The sequence below is a fragment of the Cygnus atratus genome, chromosome 15, assembly GCF_013377495.2.
Source record: "Cygnus atratus isolate AKBS03 ecotype Queensland, Australia chromosome 15, CAtr_DNAZoo_HiC_assembly, whole genome shotgun sequence".
In the NCBI taxonomy this organism is placed as follows: domain Eukaryota; kingdom Metazoa; phylum Chordata; class Aves; order Anseriformes; family Anatidae; genus Cygnus; species Cygnus atratus.
The window spans coordinates 5,026,849-5,044,933 of record NC_066376.1 but is presented as its reverse complement, the minus strand read 5'-3'; the positions used below and the strand labels follow the sequence as shown (position 1 = coordinate 5,044,933).

At 47.3% G+C, this 18,085-nt stretch overlaps 1 protein-coding gene across 7 annotated transcripts in view; it reads right to left on the bottom strand.

Moving 5' to 3' along the window:
* Positions 1–4,148: 4,148 nt before the first annotated feature.
* The window catches only part of TTYH3 (tweety family member 3), a 79,433-nt gene continuing 65,496 nt past the window's right edge, over positions 4,149–18,085 (bottom strand). The window contains exons 16-17 of one of the 7 annotated variants that reach the window (XM_035549023.2): positions 17,677–17,752; positions 4,151–9,962 (exon numbers count right to left, since the gene is read on the bottom strand). In XM_035549023.2, coding sequence (XP_035404916.1) covers positions 9,891–9,962; positions 17,677–17,752 — 148 coding nt within the window. In that variant the 3' untranslated portion in view covers positions 4,151–9,890. Of the gene's footprint in view, positions 9,963–15,359; positions 15,457–16,135; positions 16,264–17,676; positions 17,753–18,085 lie in introns of those variants that run through there. The other 6 variants (XM_035549025.2, XM_035549024.2, XM_035549022.2 and 3 more) reach the window with 6 other exon arrangements.

Below are 18,085 nucleotides of genomic sequence, written 5' to 3'. Positions count from 1 at the left end.
GCTCGCAGCGCAGAAGCGCTGTGGCGCAGAGGCTTTTCGCTGGGGACTCGTGTTTGCGCTGCGATGGGATGAGCACCAGTACTGGCAGCAGCCCCGGCGAGAAATATTTGTGAATCGGGATGGGAGGGGATGATGGGAGATGGAGAGCCTTGTGTGAATCCTCTCCAAGCTCCACTTCCAGCCTCTCTGGCCAGCAAATGGGGAACATTTGTGGGAAACGAGTGTAAAAGTGGCCAAATCACAGAACGCAAACAACGCACACAGCCATCTGGCTATCCAATCCACCTCGCTGTCATCTATTGACCTGTGTTTGGGAGCTGTGTGTCCCAGCACCAGGATGGGTGAGCCCATGGATAGGACAGGAGGATGTCCCGTAAAATCCCTCGCTAGCATCTGCAGTCTCGGTGGGACGGGCTGGAAAGCCGAGGGCAGCCAGCCCCCAAAGCAGCTCCCGGCCATCTCCCACCTCTCGCTAAAGCTTGCTCACCTTCCCACTGTATCCATCCATTGAAGTTGAATTACTGAGCCTTCCACAGTGTTTTTCTCCTCCTGCCTTCTAAGACCAGCCATGTCCCTGTCCAAACCAAGTCCCCTCCTGCCCCCCCCGCCCCGGGGCTCCCAGATCCTTGCTGCTTCTGGTTCCCCAGCCGCGCAGCGGGGCTGCCTCTGCTCCTTTGGCTGCTTGGCAAGGAGGAGGCGAGCGGGAGATGAAGCGAGCATCTTAAACACAGCTGGAAGCACTTCCCATGGTGCTGCCAGCCAAAGCTGTGGGACCGCTATACGGCCCTGCTGCTGACCCCTCCGTCCTCCTCCTCAGTGGATGTGTCCCCCTCCATCCTCCCCACACTGCGATGGCTTCACAGGGGGGACTGTGCTGGGTTTGTGCTTGTCCCCAGTGGGTGCAGGGGACTAAAACCACCGTGACACTTCAGATGATGCTTGGCCACATCCTAGGGACTGCCCCGCACTTTTCTTGAGAGCCAAGACATAAAGGACATGAACACAGGTGTGCCATGGCCAACACAGGCACTAACTCTCCCCAGTCCCCTCTGTGGTCGGCACAGCCGTATCCTGCAGGGTCCTGAGTACACATCAGTGCAGGGAGCAACCCCCCCCACCCCCCCAACAGGCACTGGGCATTTTGGGGCACACAGAGTGATTTATAAGCCCCTCGGGGAGCAGTGGCTGGAGCAGCCCATCCCTGCATCAGCCCCACGCAGCTGCGTTTGGAGCAGCTCATCTGCACGCCTGGTGATTTATGGGGTAAGAGCATCCATCCCATCCCATCCCGTGGCGTTCAGCTGGTGGGAAGAGGAAGGGGGTGGGTGGGAGAAAAGCTTCTCATCACCAGCATCTGCAACACCTCCCAAAGCCCCTGCACGGACCCAGGAGGGATTAACAGCCTGTCCTAAGGGCTGAGCAGGGATTTTTCACAGGGCTTGCTGTGAGAAACAGCCTGCCCCAAGCTGCTTTAAGGCAGGACCCTTCCCTACTGCAGCTCCAAGATAAACTACTGTGCGATCTTGCATACAGAAATAGAGACATGAGGCGTGGACAAGAAAGTCCTTCTGCTCCTGCCACCACCTGTCCCCTCTCCCCATGCTGCATACGATAGCATGGCAGCATGCCCGGCTGCTCTGTCGCAGTGGCTGGACCCATGGCCCGAGGTGGCCGCATCCAGGCTCTCTTCCTCCCCTGCCCGGCCACCCCAGCAGGCAGGAGGCTGCAGGTAAATGTGCCGGGAGGTCACGGCCTCTGCTCCGCCGTGTGTGGCCCCATGGAGCTGCAGAGGAGCTCTGCAGAGCCCCGGGGCTGCTGCCTCTCCCCTCGCTCCTTCTGTGGCTGCCTCCGCTTCAAACCCTTCTGACTGCCAAGAACAGGACTTCAGCATCCCCATGCGGTCAGACAGATCTGTTTCTCCTCATTTAGGCTTTGCTCTCAGCTGTTCAGGCCCAGTGGGCTCCCAGCTCGGGTCCTTGCATCTTCTGTCATGCAAGGGCAGGCTGCTGAGCTCCCGAGAGCATTCATGAAGGGGTGACGGGGTCATTCCTCAGGACCAGGGGTGCTTCAGAGAGGATTCCAGAGGACAAGACGCAATTTTGGCTGCCCACTGGCTTTCCCTCGGCTGGGAAATGTGAGGAATCGCAGCTCTGGAGGGATGCAAGAGAAGGAGAGCCACAGATCCAGCTCTCAGGTGCGGTTGATGGAAGAAATTGGGCAAATCCAGCCTCGGTCTCGGCATGCACACTGCAGGAGTCACCACCCAGCCGCTGACCAGGGACAGAGGCACGTAACCGGTCCCAGCAGGCACACCAGCAGCCACCAGCATGCTGGCTTTCCAGCACAGAAGAGCCGGCACGCACCACCACCTCCTGGAGGCACCGCTCCTGTTGGCACAGCTCAGCACATGCCAATAACAAAGATATTTGAAAGTGTCTCCCCAGGGCGCCCCTCCCTCCCTTATCTTAGAGGTCGGAGATCTAACGGCCCACTACTGAAGGCTGATCTGAAGGTGAGGTTTATTCAAACACATATTTCACCCCGGCTCCTGGGGGAGAAGGGACCCGCGTAGGAGTTTGAGCGAAACCTGAGGCTGTGGGCACGGCCGGCTGGAAAGCACTGGGAAAGGTCACCAGGCCGGTGGCCTCACATGTTCCCATCCCTGGTGGGAGTCTGTCAACCTGGTAAAATATTTACGTGCTGACTCTGGTGGGGGCTTTATTCTCCTTCACGCCATCGGCTTCCCTTGGCTGCTCCAAGCCCCCTGCGCCTCAGGGTGGGTTTAATCAGCTCAGAGCAGGGGACGAAGGTGGAACGCACAGGTTCCTCCGTTAGGGTGAAAAAATAAGGGGGGAGGCTGGTCTGTCAATTATTTGTAAGGGGAGGAAAACTGATTTCTGTTGAGATTCACACGAGGGTGAAAGGGGCAGCAAAAAACCATCAGTGTTTCTGCATCTTACTGATGGGTTTGTGACCACAGGAATGGGTTTCAGTCTAAATACACATGGTGCTTAACCAAATACAGAATTAACAGAATGAAACCCACGCTCACACCAGTCAGGCCCACCAAGGGAGTAGGACAGGTCCACATAAAATCTGGGGGAGCAGAGCAGGGCAGAACACCAGCACAGAGAAGGGTGCCCAGGACCTGCAGCTTGGCCACAGGGCTGAACGCAGCTGTCCCCTCTCAGCAGCCCTCAGACCGGCGGTGCCACATGGTGGTGACGTCCAGGGGTGTTGGCCTGGTCCTGACAGCAGCACCAGGTAATTTGGGAGGGAGACGAGTCCCTTGGTTCGACTGACTCAGGCAGAAAACGTCAAGAGAGACACTGCGGATGGGCAGAGGTTTTTAGTTTGACCTTCCCGAAGGCCCGCACGGACATTTTGCGGCCTTCCCAAGATAGATGCCCCTGCAGCGGGGCAGCTGCCACCATCCCTCCCCTGCATATCGCTGTCCTGCTTGGCCACGGCCGTACTCCTGCTCCTGAAAACGAAGCCCTGGTGCTGGTGTAAATGAAGCAGCACAGGGAGGGATCACCGCAGCAGCCTGGTGGGTGCACCACGCCGTGGTGCCTGCAGGTCCCTAATAGACACCCGGCTGCGTGCAGTGGTCAGCATCCTCCCCACACCAAAACTCATCCCCCCCAGGCACCCTGCTGCAGCCCGTGCAGGACAACTGGTGAAAAACACCTCATTTCTGAAGCAGGATTAGTAAAACTTTCCCCCAGAAGGAACGTCTGCACAGCTCCTTTTTCTTCAGAGGGCTGGTTTTGAAGCTGGCTGGTTCAACTGCAACAGTCCAGACTTCAAATTGAATCAGAAAGTCTGATTTCCAACAGCAACCAGATTAGGCTGAGAGCTGCGACCAGAGGAAGCAGCCCTGCCAATACACCTGCACAGACTTAATGTCACACAAACATTAGCAGGACTGACACTAATGCTTCGATTTCTGTAGTAAAGGACACTCATGCTCCCGTTCTTTCCGTTCCCTAACAGCTGTGAGAATTCATGGACCTATTCCCTCCTGTCCTTAGCCCATGGATGTACCACTATGTATGAGAGGTAATAAAAATTCAGGCAGGTTTACGAACTAGGGAAAGAATGTGAATCAATAAATAGGAACAGTGGTTTTATATTGTTTATTTTTAAAACATGAAACCCAAGCTGAATAGAAACCACAGAAATTACATTTAGTTCTTTTTTTTTTTTTTTTTAGTATTTGCAAACCAAAAAATTACAGTAAAAAATAGCTACATTACAATCAATAGAACTACAGAATTAAAAGTAAAGATACAAAAATGGGCTCAATCCTCTTTAACCCTCACAATTTAAAAACATTTTGGGTAAGTGCAGGAACTCTTCAAAGAAACTAGCAGGTTCAAAGTTTAAAAAAAAAATTATATATATTTATATATTATATATGTATATAAAGTGGTATGATATACAACCATTATGGTTAAGGAGAAAGAAACGAAACAGAGAAGTTACAAAAAGGCCAGGTACATGATCACCATTAGGTTTCTGTGCACAGTGTCCAAGAAAAAAAAAAAAAAAACAACTTCCCTCTGAATGACGTCAATGAAACTCATGGGGCCTCCCGTTAACAAGGGACCTGAGGCACACGACGTGGCAGCTGGGCACCCGGCCCCAGCGCAGAGGACGATGAAAGAAATGAAGCTTTTCTGGGAGCCCAGTGCCCTCCTGCACAGAGGCCACTGGAGAAGTCTTCGTGGGAGATTAGAGGAGGAAGAGGAAGGAAGGAGTTTGGAATTGCATAGTGAGGAGCAATGTGGTATCAAATACGCAGAGCACCTAGAGCTTCATGCTACAGTTATCCTCTTTAGGAAAGGAATATTTTGAACTTTCTGGTTGTACATTAATTTATGTTCCACTTTGTTCACGCACGCAGCCACAGGGGCTGGGTGAGCACCCGGCAGCTCAAGGCCACTGGTGACCCAACCCTTCTCTCTCCCAGCTGGGCAACACACTCACCATCATGGCTCGGCAGGAGATCCCCCTGTTCCCCCCAAAAGCACGGACCGCTTGTTAGCCATCTAGGAACTGCTACCAAAGCATCCCACACTTCTGCTGGGCCTCCTGGAAGGACTAGAGAAGCCATCCATCACACGCACACAGATCACTTCTGGAAAATGAAAGTAGTTGGTGATGAAAGAAGCCACCTGGCCAAAGGTACAGATTAAGTCTGGTCGGGTCCCCTCTCTCAAGGTGTTAGATCTACTCCTTAGTATCTGCCTGGAGGGCTTCTCCCCTCCCACCCGGAGGTGTTCAGTGAGTTACTAACAGATTTGTTTGCCAGGGGAAGACCCTGGCTTGGTCCCTATGTAGGAAGTACTTCAAAGACCCCTCTCTACCTAAGGAGAAACTCACCCACCTAATCTACACCTCAATCAGGTGAGGTGGCTCTAAGCAACAAGCCAAGACACCGCTCTCTTCTTCAAAGGGCTCAGCACGCAATTTCAGCTGCTGCTGGAAGGTGGGACCAGAAGTTAATGTGGGTTTATCCACACGGGTATCTGTACCTTGCTCGCACGGGTATCCACGCACTCCTGCCTGCTATCACCCCGCAGTACCAAGAGCTCTCACGAGCGATGGCTAAGCAGCCCCCCGAGAAGCTGTTTACTCTCAGAAAGGCCAAGCTTTTCATGTGAACACTACATATTTTTAGGGAACTGCTATGGAAATCCTGACTTGGGATCGCTGAAATCCCCATGCACGGTGTCCTCCTCAAAGCACTCAAATGAACATCCTTGCATCTTGGCTGAGATGACTGTACACGGAAAATTAACACCTATCAAATGGAGGAAACTTAAAAAGGACAGGAGGGGAAGGGAGCACTCCATCCTTCACATTTGGGTACATGGATGCACGCTAAAAATCTTAGCTTGAACCCTTTTATCAGCACATAAAATGAACTCAGTTTAATAGTACATACAGGATACAAACACTACAGTTATATTCCCAAGACAGCACAAGAAATTCACAGCCAAGTCTTGATTTGATTTCCTTTACAATTACAACGCAGTCTTGAACACTGGACGCAAGAGTCCAACATGCTATTTACATTTCACATTGTGGAGATGTTCGTGTGCTTGGAAGAGTTCTCAGTTCCAAAAGAAAAAGTCATTCACACATGATGATGCAGTGGAAATAAACCAAGCCAACCAGACAAGCCAATGACCACATTTGTGCTTCTGAAAAAGTAACATGAAGTGTCTTCACCGATGCAGTCACCTTTGACCGGAACAAGCCGCCTTCCCTGTTGCAGTCAGTGAGGTGTCCAGAGGCCAATCTCAGCTCCCCTGACTCCTGGACCCTTTTGTTAGCGACCGGTAACATGATTCATGTTCTGATAAGGTCAGCTGGGACACGCCAAGCGATACAGCCTCGGCGCTTTGTCACATTAAGAACAAAGACACACAATGGAAGAGAGAGAGGTCTCCACAGCTTTCCCCCCTACAGCTCGAAGAGTTTGGACTCCCTCAACCATGAATGCCATCTAGAACAGATGAGTCTTCGCCAGATAGCACCTGCTGTTCACCCTAGAGGGAGGCACAGAGTCTGGGAGATCTTGGCTTTTCCAAAGTCCACTCCTCAGACAAAGTGTGACCGTATGGATGAGACTGATTACGTCGCAGCCATAAGAATAGGCAAAGGCCACCTGTTCTTCAGCAGATCCACTCAGACCAGCCTGCAGAAATGCCACACTGTCGCTCAAGGTTCCAGTAAAAAAAAAAAAAAAAAAAGGAAAAAGAAAAAGTACTAACAACAATAATAAAACAAAACCAAAACGTTTGTCTGTGTTTCCTATCCAGCGCTCTGCACAGCATGCAGCGGGGCAGCAGAGTTCCAGGATGCTTTACAAAAGTGCAATATCCATGTCAAGTAAAGGAAGTGCTGGCTGGACAAAAGTACACAGCTCACACTGCAGTTATGTTATGCTGGCCTCCAGAGAGCAAAACGTCATCTCCATAACATTCTTTCCAGTTATATTTTGAAGTCACAGAGCACATATCTCCACATCTGTGCCTTGCTGCAAGCCCCAAACGTTGTCAGAAGCTGTTCTGGGTGTTATGAGTGACTACGCCAAGCCTTGGAAGGAAGCAGGACAAGGTGGCTGCTGCATTAGGTGCTGCAAACAGGAGGCATAGGCTCCCCATGCCCCTCCTGGCACAGGCAAATCCACTGTGGCAATTTGGATCCAACCCCTCCCAAAATGCAATCACATCCGTATTCAGGATGCTTTCTGTATACAGCAATGTCAGTACACAGAAGCACCTGTCCTCACAGGGTTCCCCACACCCTCCAGCCTTCAAAATGCTTGCCTTCAATGAGCAGGATCAGGCCACAGATTTTAGGGCAACTCCCCTACAAATGACAGCCGAAGTAGCAATCTGGGCACATCCTTGCAGGGACAGATGACAGTAGAACGATTTGTTCTTAGTAAGCATTATATGGCTCTTGCTTCTTTCTTCAAAGCGAGGGGAAGGTTCAGTCCCCCCCCGGATAGCAGTTGCATACTTTGGGCCCTGCAAGCTAACCATGCCACGTGCTTGCACGCCCGGGGTCTTCTGGTAGGCTTTAAGACAAGGTGGAAAACCTGGTGCTCATTAGCCACAGAAATCCCTCCATACAAGCTGCGGCTATGTTTCCCTGCCCTTGTAATTTGATAACACCGAGGTATGTTTCAGTGTGAAGCCCCTCAAATGCGTCTGAAAGGCCTACTCAGTCCTGAGCAAGAAAATCCTGCTTCCACAGATTTACGGTGAAGTGTGAAGTTTTCTCCCAAACCTTCTCTTCCTGGCTGCGCAGTGCCTTGTCTTCCCTTTCTCCCTCACTCCTTTGAATGGTACAAGCTGGCCTACAGCTTTTTGTTCTGTTAGTGGTTTATCTTCTTAAGAGGAGCTCAAAGCTTGCTTTCCACAGAGCTGGTACCCTTTGAGAGCAAACACCATCATTGCGAGGAGCAATCCTTACCTCACTGCAAGAAGGCAACTGACTTGAGTAAAGGCAGATTGGTAGATTTTGTGCCCCGTACAGCAAACGTGGGGTAAATGGACACCAAGCCTGAACGTCACCGATGTGAAGATTAACTGCCTCTGCCAATGGCTCAACTCCAGTTTGAGGGATATTTCCCACTTTATTTCTTCTGCCAGTTATTTAATATCATGCTCAGCAGCCACACTGCTGCTCAGAGGTTAAAAAACAAAAACAAAAAACACCAACAGAAGGAACATCATAGTTTCCCTACTGAAAGGCCAGTACTCTACAGTACTACTAGCTGCCCAAGAGGCAGCCTGCTCTTCCAGTAGTAAGTGGTCAGTGTCCTTTGGAGCACTGCTCTTCAGTGGAAAGTACAGCACCAATGGAGGATGTTGCCCTTTGCAGGCACCCAGCTGCCCCTTTGCAAGCCTTGTTCTAGCTCATGCCTAGAAAAATGCCTACATGTGCCTGAATATGGTCAGATAGTGGTTAGCAATGTGCCTTGAAAAACAAAAACAAATAGAAAAAAATATGTTCTGACAGTCACAACATTCTCCAAATGCCCAAATGATGGCATTTGTGTTTCTGATTCCGGAGCACAGAAGATATACTGAGGATTTTGTGAGTTTATTAGGATTGAGGCTCCAAAAAACTTCCTTCAGTGCCAGTTCAGCAACCCTGTGCTGTAAACTGTGATAAAAAAAAAAAGGAATAAAAAAAGAAAAATGAAGTCCACCAGAGTTCACAGGTCACTCCTGCAGGGAGTTTGCATTTGCTATAAATCCATTGGTGCTTGCAGTCCCTCTTGCTTTTGCAAGCTGACTGTCCCATAAGACCTAATATCAGAGAGCTGAAACTCTTCAGTGCAAAAAAAAAAAAAAAGAAAAAAAAAACCACCAAAAAAAAAAAAAACAACCATAAAGTCTTACAAGTCTTTTCCTGGAAAAGTTTGGCACCAAGTGGGTGGTGGCTGGCTCCTGTTTGTTCTGTGTGTTGGCCTCATAAAAGCAGCACCAAGAACGCCATCTGCAAGTACCTGGGCTTCCCTGGTGGAGCAGAGAGGTCAGGTTCAGAGCAATGGACCGGGTACTTAGGTGGTGCTGTGACCCCCTGCTCCTCCTGGAGAATTCACATGCTAGATAGAGTGGGAAAGAAAACAGCACTTTCTTAATTGATTTTTTTTTTCGTTACCATGCTAGTGGAGTGGTTTTCTCTAGAAAAGAGCCACAGGCTCACAGATTACAGTGGATATACAGTGACACCAAGAGGCAGGGGTTTCCCTCCTCCCTCACACAAGGGCACTGGACCAGAGGACTCCCCCCAGATGCTGTATTGTGCATTGGCTCAGCTTTCCCTCGTTGTTCGCTAGTCACAGACACCGAAACTCTGTCTCTTCAGCATTTGACAGACCAAGCAGCTCCACTGATGCCACTGCAGAAGTCAGAAGAGATCTACCACCATCTTTCACCGCATCCCTCTGAGGAACAGAAGGGGAAAAAATGGGGGCAGAATATATTCACCAACATTTTCTATCGGGCTACTCTGTTAAAGCCGGCCCCAGGCAGCTGGAATCCAGGACAGGATGGTAATCTCTTGGTTGCTTGCCTGTACGTGCTTGTTCTCTCTTGCACATCAGGTACAGCAAAGTGAAGGCTTAAATTCAAAAGGGGCTTCCACTCCAGTAGGCAGGTACCAGGTTGAAGGGGTGGTCTGGGCTGGAGAAACGGGAGCTGCACTGGATTTTGGGCAGAACAGCAGGATTGTTCTACGAGGACAGCACAGGGGCACAGCAGTTGGCACATTGTTTTGTCTGACTGCACATGTGGGTTTTCTTGTTGTTTTGTTTTTGTTTTTTGCCTTTTTTTTTTTTTTGCTTTAGCTTTTTCATTTTAATGCACACTGCCAGCATCTGGACGAGGTTGGTTGGTGGCGAGGTATTTGGCTCTCATGCTGGAGGTGTACTGGAGGAAGACAAGAAAAAAAAACAACAAAACACAAACAACAGAACAGAAAAGTCAGTCATAATGACTAATGTAAGCATGGAACGACAGACTACGACCGCCTCCCAGCATAAAATGGTCTGTATTTACTGCATATCAAGGAGCTGCTGGCTTGGTCTGACAAGGAAAATTTCACAAATCATTGAGTAGCCAAGTCTGAGTAACATACTGTCAAGCCTGTTGCAAGGTTGATGGCCAGGTCAGTGCAGATGGGCTAATGATTTAACCAAGCTCTCAATGGAGAAGGAAATCCAACAGTCATCGAGTCAAATTATGCCATATTTCACTTGGGAGAAAAGAGGAAAATGGAAATGATGCAGATGTAAAAACCCACCACATACCTTCGTCCTCAATTAGTCACGTTGACAGAAAAAGGAGGTTGAAAAGGAAACGGAAATAAAGTACATTGCATTTTACTGCAACGAGGGCATAAGATGACTGCATGCGTCGCAGATGGACAGTTCGAAAGAAAAGTGTGGAAGAATGGATCTTTGTGAACAATTTATGCCTGAGAGAGAAGAGACCCCGCCAGACCGGCGACAGGCTGCCATCCCACAAGATGGTATTAGCTAACAGTTATCAGATGGTTAATTATCCACCAATGGCTTGGGATCCAGCCTGTGTACCACGCAGTGGTAGACAAGACTCCAGCCTGGGGGTGAGAAAAGAAATTCACAAAGATGAGAGGTGCCTTTGGTTTGGGGGTTGTTTTCTTCTTTTTTTATTCCAAGCAAGGTAATCCAAAACAGCTCCCAGAAACTACAAGGGGAACATATGCCATTCAGTTTTGACTACTGAGCTGAAAAGCATGCAAATCACACACCGCAGTAAGAACAAAAGTCTTTGTCTTTTTATGCCAGTGTGTTCAATGCCTTCATCATGGCCATGCTACTGCTTCTGGGATTCTGCTACCATGATACTAACAACCAAGCAATGAGGACAGGTATTTTTTTCCTCTTTTTATACCAGCAAGAGCTTGAATAAATCTATAATATCCCCGTCTTACTTCCCAAGAGTGCTTTTCAGCATACTGACTTTTTATCACCTTTAAAATTGAACCACATGAAATAGCCAGTTAAGCTGGCAAAGAGACAACCGAAAGGCAGTTCCCCACCAGGAGGTAGGATTTATCTTGCACGCTGGGAAAGAACATTATGAGGTATCCCTAGCCTCTCAAAAGCTCAGATATTCAAAGGGGTTTTCAGAGAGTTAACGGTATTTTAATCAGTTTTCCTTCACAGACCAAACTGGGCTGAACCTCTGCACAATAGAAGAGAGAGACTGCTCCTTTAGCAGGGCTGACCCCACCAGCACAAGATGAAGACACCTGAGGCTTATTTGCACACTCGACTTTTACTGTCTTCCATAATTGGAAAACTTTCTGCAGAAAATGGATCTTAATATAAAACTCTGGCCCAGAAATGGCATCTATATTTAGAAGACAAAGGGTACATATGTTCTTTCTCTTTTTAAGATGTATTTTTTTTTGCCACTGAGAAGAAAAAGTAGAAAATACCAAGCTGAGCCAATTGAACTGTATATTCTATACAGTTTATGAATTATGATTACTGTTTCAGAAATGAAGCTTAGAGCATTATTAAAACATATGGGACTAACCCAACAGGCTCAGAGAGGCTTAGAAGTCAAAGAGCTTTCTCATAGGATAAGTAGGACACATTTCAGATAGCATACTGCTGAAATTACCAGCCAAGCATCATGCTAAAAAGAGGGTCTTAGAAGGCATTTGATTGCTCATTTTCCATTTGTATTCTATATGTGAAGTGTCATAGGAGATGAGTATGAACACAGAACTTGCAGTTGCTAAGGTTTTTTAAGAAGTACTTAGAAAAAAAAATCAAGGATTATGGAAGGTCATTGTGCATCTTGCTAGACAAATCATATAGATTCAGCACACAACTTGCAGCATCAACTTTCTTTAGAACATTACAAATCAAGGAAGGCCAACTGATGAACTGCATTTCAATGATGTACAGAGTACAATCATTGTGGAGGGAGAACTTGAAAAGAATTCACTCCTCCCTCCTCCAAGAAAAAAACACCACAGTTGTTTAAGAGACACTGAAACAAAGTAATCAGGATCATGAGATTCGGACAGTCAAGCAGAGAGCATTTTACATTCAAACCTACCTGCAATTCACCACAAGGAACAAATCAAGACTCAATAGTCAGAGTTAGGGCTGATGTTCTCTCCTTAACACAGGATTTTTGCACCTTTGAACCTTTTCCCATTACAGTTTGAACGAGTTACTCCTTCTGTTAAAGTATATATGTAATGACCGTGAAAAGTATGGTTGAAAACTGGAAGCAGAGAGCTAACACTTCTGCACACCCCTCATGAGCAGCACAGCTCTACAAGCGTGCGCTGAATCTTTTGTCACTGTTTTAGGTTCACTGTGTGAATGCTTTGCTCCATATGCTGTTGGCAGTATCTCACCCAAGTCCTTCAGTCCTCTGCTGGGAAGCAAAGGAAAGATGCTGTGGAATACACAGATCCCTACATCTAGACAGGCCAATAGATGAAGATGTATCAGCACAAACTTGCCAGTCACATGGATATGAAACCAAAATGTATTATCCACGGTTAAAATAACTTTAGACTTCAGTTCCCTTAAAAAAAAATCTAAGGAAAGACTTCTAAGCCTGAGCACAACAATTCAGAGCTCAGGAGGTCTTGGTCCCCGCTCAGAGGTAACCTGGATACAGTGCCTGACCCAGCCATAAGGTACGCAGTTGCATTTAGTTTCTTTTAAAGAGAAGCTTTCATAGAAGGTTAAAGAACATGCACAATGCATCGATTCTTCCAGTACTCTCAGTGCCCAGATGCCTATATGCCCTCTCATACCTTTCTGAACCCATCACGGATGACAGGACCTTCACCACGCTGTTAGCTCCCCTGAGCAGAGCACCTAACAGCCTTCTTGTTGCCATTTCTCCAGGTGTCTCGTGTTATTCCACACAACACACCTCTCAGTCACTTACCAGTCAGCTAGGACAAACACAGCTGATTGCATGCAAGTTTATTTTTGCATTTCTTAAAAGAAAGAGTCTCTCCTTTACATCTAGCCTTGCTGAGGGCATAAAAACTTCGATAGGCATAATTTGCCAGCACATAAAAGTTAGGTGCTTAACGCATGTAGCCTGCATACAAAGGAATCACTGGTTGCAAAAACTAATAAAAAGTAATGAGAATAATCAGTTAATTTTAGAGATCACGAATTCTACCAAGTCCTGTGAACTGTGCAGATCATGAATACTTCACTGCTAACTGAGCTATGCTGGAAGATCACTTACCACGTGAAACCATGACTCCAAGTAAAAACCATTTACTGTTTGTGGTTAAAAAAACACATACATCTCTCTTTGGCTACCCTGACTTTGATTTCCTGCCAGAGCTGTTCAGGTAAGCCAATGAAGACCAAAGCTTCTGGAGTCAAGTTCTTAAAAGCTGATCCACCTCTCAAATAGCTACAGCACAGTAAACACACAGGCTTTGGTATCATTATGTATGGGAGGTACAACATGGAGGGAAACAGCTAATTCCAGCCAGTGGGTTCTGAATTCAAAGGGACTTAAGTTTTCCAAGTCAAAAGAACAGAGCTTCTGTTTGTTTTGTTTGTTTTTAAAGTCTTGGAAAGAATGCAATGGCTTTTTCTTAGCCCTGCAGACAGCCACATTAAACTCTGGGTGTGACCTTAGGTAAACAGAAGACAGTCAAGACTGAAATGAGGTCATGTTCCAGCCCAGAGGGTATCTCAAATCCAGAATGAAGACTAGAATTTCCCCCCCCCCCCGACAATATTTTATGGGATAGACCCATACGCAGTTTTCTAGCTTTGCTACGATACCACCTGCAGGAACCAGAAAGCAGAAAAGACACCACAAGCCCAAGAGCAGTCTTTACAAGACTTCAGATTGAAGAAAGTCGTGACCCTTTCAAGGGTGCTAGCACCATGCTTCAAGACAAGTTTGTGTTCATGCACCATGGGAGAAGGCACCAAGACACCCAATTCAGCCAGCACACCTCCCAGCACATCACAAGGCAGGCAGACAAATGGCACGAGGCAGCAAGAAGGCAGACCAAGCAGCAGCATGACAGAAAGGAACCCAATGCGAGGCTAAGTCCCAACAAGAACAGCAGAAATGGAGGAACAGCAGCTTTATGGACGTGTCTTTCTGGGAACAGACTGTAAGATTCGGGCCTTTGGCTGCATGGGCCAAAAGCAGCAGGCCTTTGTTCCAGCTGGAACCAACACCTTCCAGTTTTGGCTGTGGCTCCCTTGATGGAGCAACGCTATCCTTTACACCAAGTGAGTTGCATGGGTGTTGTAATTATACCCTGTATTCAACCAGGCTAAAAACTACAAGGCCTAAGACAGACTAGCTGCCTTTCTCTGTCTGCACGTGGCTTTCTCATGGACCACCATGAGGGAGGACACACTGGCTACCTCAGAGAACACCCACAACAGCAGCACACCGGGAATTCAGACGGTGAAATGATGCTAAGAGGGCCCTGTTCAGAGCCGATGGGAGATGGATGGAATGATTTGGACACACACAGATCAAACAAAACAGTAAAAGGTTTGGAAACAGAATGAAATAGATCTTAGTGCTCGTATCTGGACCTTTCAGGACTATTTTTTTTTAAACTTACTCCTTTCTGACTTTAAATGCAAGGATAAAAGGAGGAGCTGCACACAGATCTAACAGGCACTGAAACAACTCTTTAGGACAGGCCACCATTACCAGCTAGGATCTTTCAACAGATTAAAAATCCTACTGAGGAACTTAAAGCATGTGGCAGATAAGTATCTCTGGTTGTGGGCACATGCTGCTATGACCAGTCAATAAAAAGAGAACAGCAGCAGGGCTCAGGGGATGCCAAAAAGTTGAAATAAGACACCCTGTCCTGACTGAAAAGCTGCTAGATTGGTTCTTGCTAGAAAACGGCTTCTTGGGATGGGAGAACTGTTCTGCATTTGAAGTGCAATGTTATTTGTACATTTAAGCAGTGCTCAGTACTAAGTGTTCAAGCTGTTCTCCAGCGTGGGCTCTGATTTAAAGCAGCCGTGAGTTAGCCTTTAGGAGGCATGGGCTTCTCCAACCATCACATCGTGCACCAGAAGCCTTTCCAAGGTTAATAATGCTCCTTCAGTCTGCACCAGAGCACAACTAAGTAACTTTAACCCTTGGCAGGAGGGAATGGGGTGGGAGCTGCAGAGGAAAGGAATGTGAAGAAATAAAAGGCACTGGCCTGGGATAAACAGTGCAGGGATGACAGGAGTGGTTGGGAGTGGAGAAGGGGTTGAGCAAGAAGGACCTTTTTTTCCAGTACCTGTTCCATTTGCGGGCGCTGTTACCAGTATGTCCGTGCACTGTCCGAGGGCTTAAGCTGCCAGCTCATATGGCTGCTACTGTCCATGGCAGCCAAATACAACTGTGATGACGCAAGAAAGAGAGAAAAAGAGAGTGCAGCCTCAACGTGCATGAAAAACACAGTGCAAGCAAGTGAAACGCTGTGGTGTGTGTCGGTGACAAGGTGGTCTCTACAACCCTAAGGGGATAGCCCTGTGGCAAGAAGGAGAAAACAGAAGGAATGAGAGGAGGGAAAAACAAACAAACAAACAAAAAGCCAGGAAAAGTAACGGACAAACAATGCAGCAGGATCATCACATCTTAGTTTTCACCATCTGTTCTCAGAAAGAAGCTAATGGAATATATCAGCTTTGTCCACACATTGGACATACCCTGTTGAGATGGTTAACCCCCTCCTCCTCCCTCCCAGAAAGAGGCAGGGACATGCACATTAATATTCTCTTTTTATCGCTTTCTTTCTAACAGATAATTTGCTACAAACAGGTCCTGCAAGTTCTTCTGCTTCCATACAGTCTCAGTCACCTACTATGGAGAGCTGTGAATAGAAAACCAAACCAAAAAAAAAAAAGGGGGGGGGGGGGGCAAAAAAAACACACAAAAAAACCAACCAAATAACAATAAAACAGAAAATCCCCCTGTCCCCCACTGCCTGTCTGTACGGCAGGATAGCAGACGGTATTTGCCTTCTCTCCACTGCCCATCTACTATCAGTACATCCCTCCAGAAAAGACATTTATTTTACAGCCTATTCCTTGCTTCACCTAGGCAGAAGCTCCTTTTGTCTACAGGAGCAGCGATGCACTCTCCTCCTCCTCCAGCTCCTACACTTCCCTACAGACCATATTGGTGGCTGCCAAGTCAAGTTCCGCTGGAAAAAAAAAATAAATCTTGTAAATCTCAAAAAATAAACCTCTTCTCAGAAGCCAGCCTAAAGGCACCAGGACTCGGATCCCCCTTCAGGGTATTAATGCAAACAGCTACCGAAGAACCAGGGAATGTCTTGCGTAACTGCAGCCCCTGTGGAAAGGAGCGTGCTTTTTCAGAAGCGTGAGAGCTGTAGGGGAAGGGGAAGCAGGACCTTGGCCTACAGACACTGAACAAACATATGCCTTGGCAGGTCTAGAGGCAGGAAATGCCAGTGGTAAAGCAAGCTCTTGCCATACTGTACTGTGTGCGGCACATCAGCTCCTCCCGAGGACTGTCGCGTTGCTGAGAGCAGATAAAGCTACCAGAGGTTGTGGTTCACAATACCAGGGATTGGGAAAAAAACATCTGTATTTTTAAGAAGGTTGCAAGAAATCTGACCAAGTACCAAGATAAGGCTCAACCTTCCAGTTTTCCTCTTTCTCTACGGTGAGGTGAACTGGTCATTTTGAAGTGAAAACATGAATGTGATGTCCCCCTTCCCACCGCAGTTCCTACTCCATCCTCCAACATCCTCCCCATGAATTTGAATCATGCACCGAGTGTATTTTCTTTACCTATACCTGAAGACTGGCTGATTATTAAACATGCTACTACTCATCCTCTGTAATCACACCACCACGTTAACGAGCACTGCGATGGCATGTGCTCCAGGTTCTGGCATAAGGTTCACAGGATCCAGTGAAGGAGGGCAAGATTCATCTAGTTCTTACACATACATGAAGGCATGCCCATGTTTTATCCAGCATACTGAAATGGCTACCAGGCCACTCCAAATATCAAAACCTTCCATGAAAGTGTTTTGTTTTTTTTCCCTCCGTAGGAAATTAAATACAAAAATAGATTCTAAAGAAAGTAAAAGAGTTGTGAAACAAAGATTAAAAAAAAAATCTCAACAGCAACAAAAAAAATACAAATTTCATCCTACTGTCTCTTTAGGGCAGATTAAGGAGAGAGGTTCAGCAATAACTCTGAATTTACTGCTTTAACAAATTTCTTTGTAAACTTGAGGAACCAGTGCCACAGATAGCAAGAATACTGCATGCAAGTGAACCATCCTGCTGAAGTCACCCACCAAGACAATCATGCATTTCAGTGGTGGCAGGACTGGGCCCATAGGATTACCAGTGTTAACAGATTTAGTTTTATTATTTTTATGTGCAATGTCAAAAGTAGCAGAGTTGAGTTTTATTATCCATGGCAGGTGAGACACGGCTTGTCTATTCAAATTGCTGCCATTTATGGGCCAGATCCTGTGCTTGGCTACACAACCAGCTCCCTTGAGAGTATACAGGAGTGGTAAATGTGTATTCCCCAAAATTGCTGAAGCAGAGAGGAGCAGTAAAGAGAGACTTACTGAGGGAGGTGGGGACTCCCGGCCAATGAGCGGGGTATTCTCACAACGGGGGTTCTGGAAATTTGCATTCTGGCTCCTAGGAAAGGAAGACACACATGGTAATGGGGGTACGTGCCACACTTCTCTGGGGAAGGTCTCTGACAGTGACATGGGACAGAGTGTACATCCCCCCAGAACTACTGTATCAAATCAGTCTCGTCTCCCTCAAAGCTTTTCTTACAGGCCAACTGGATCCCCTTTTTCAGTTAAGGACACAAAACTAGCATTATTTTCCTCAGATTAAGCACTATCTTTACACTCGGAACAGCCCACACTGAGTCATGTCGAATGATTTAAAAATAGGTTTGTGTGAAAAATCTGCCTCTCTGCAGAGTCAGAACTGCCATGCTGTAGAAATGGAGATAAAATA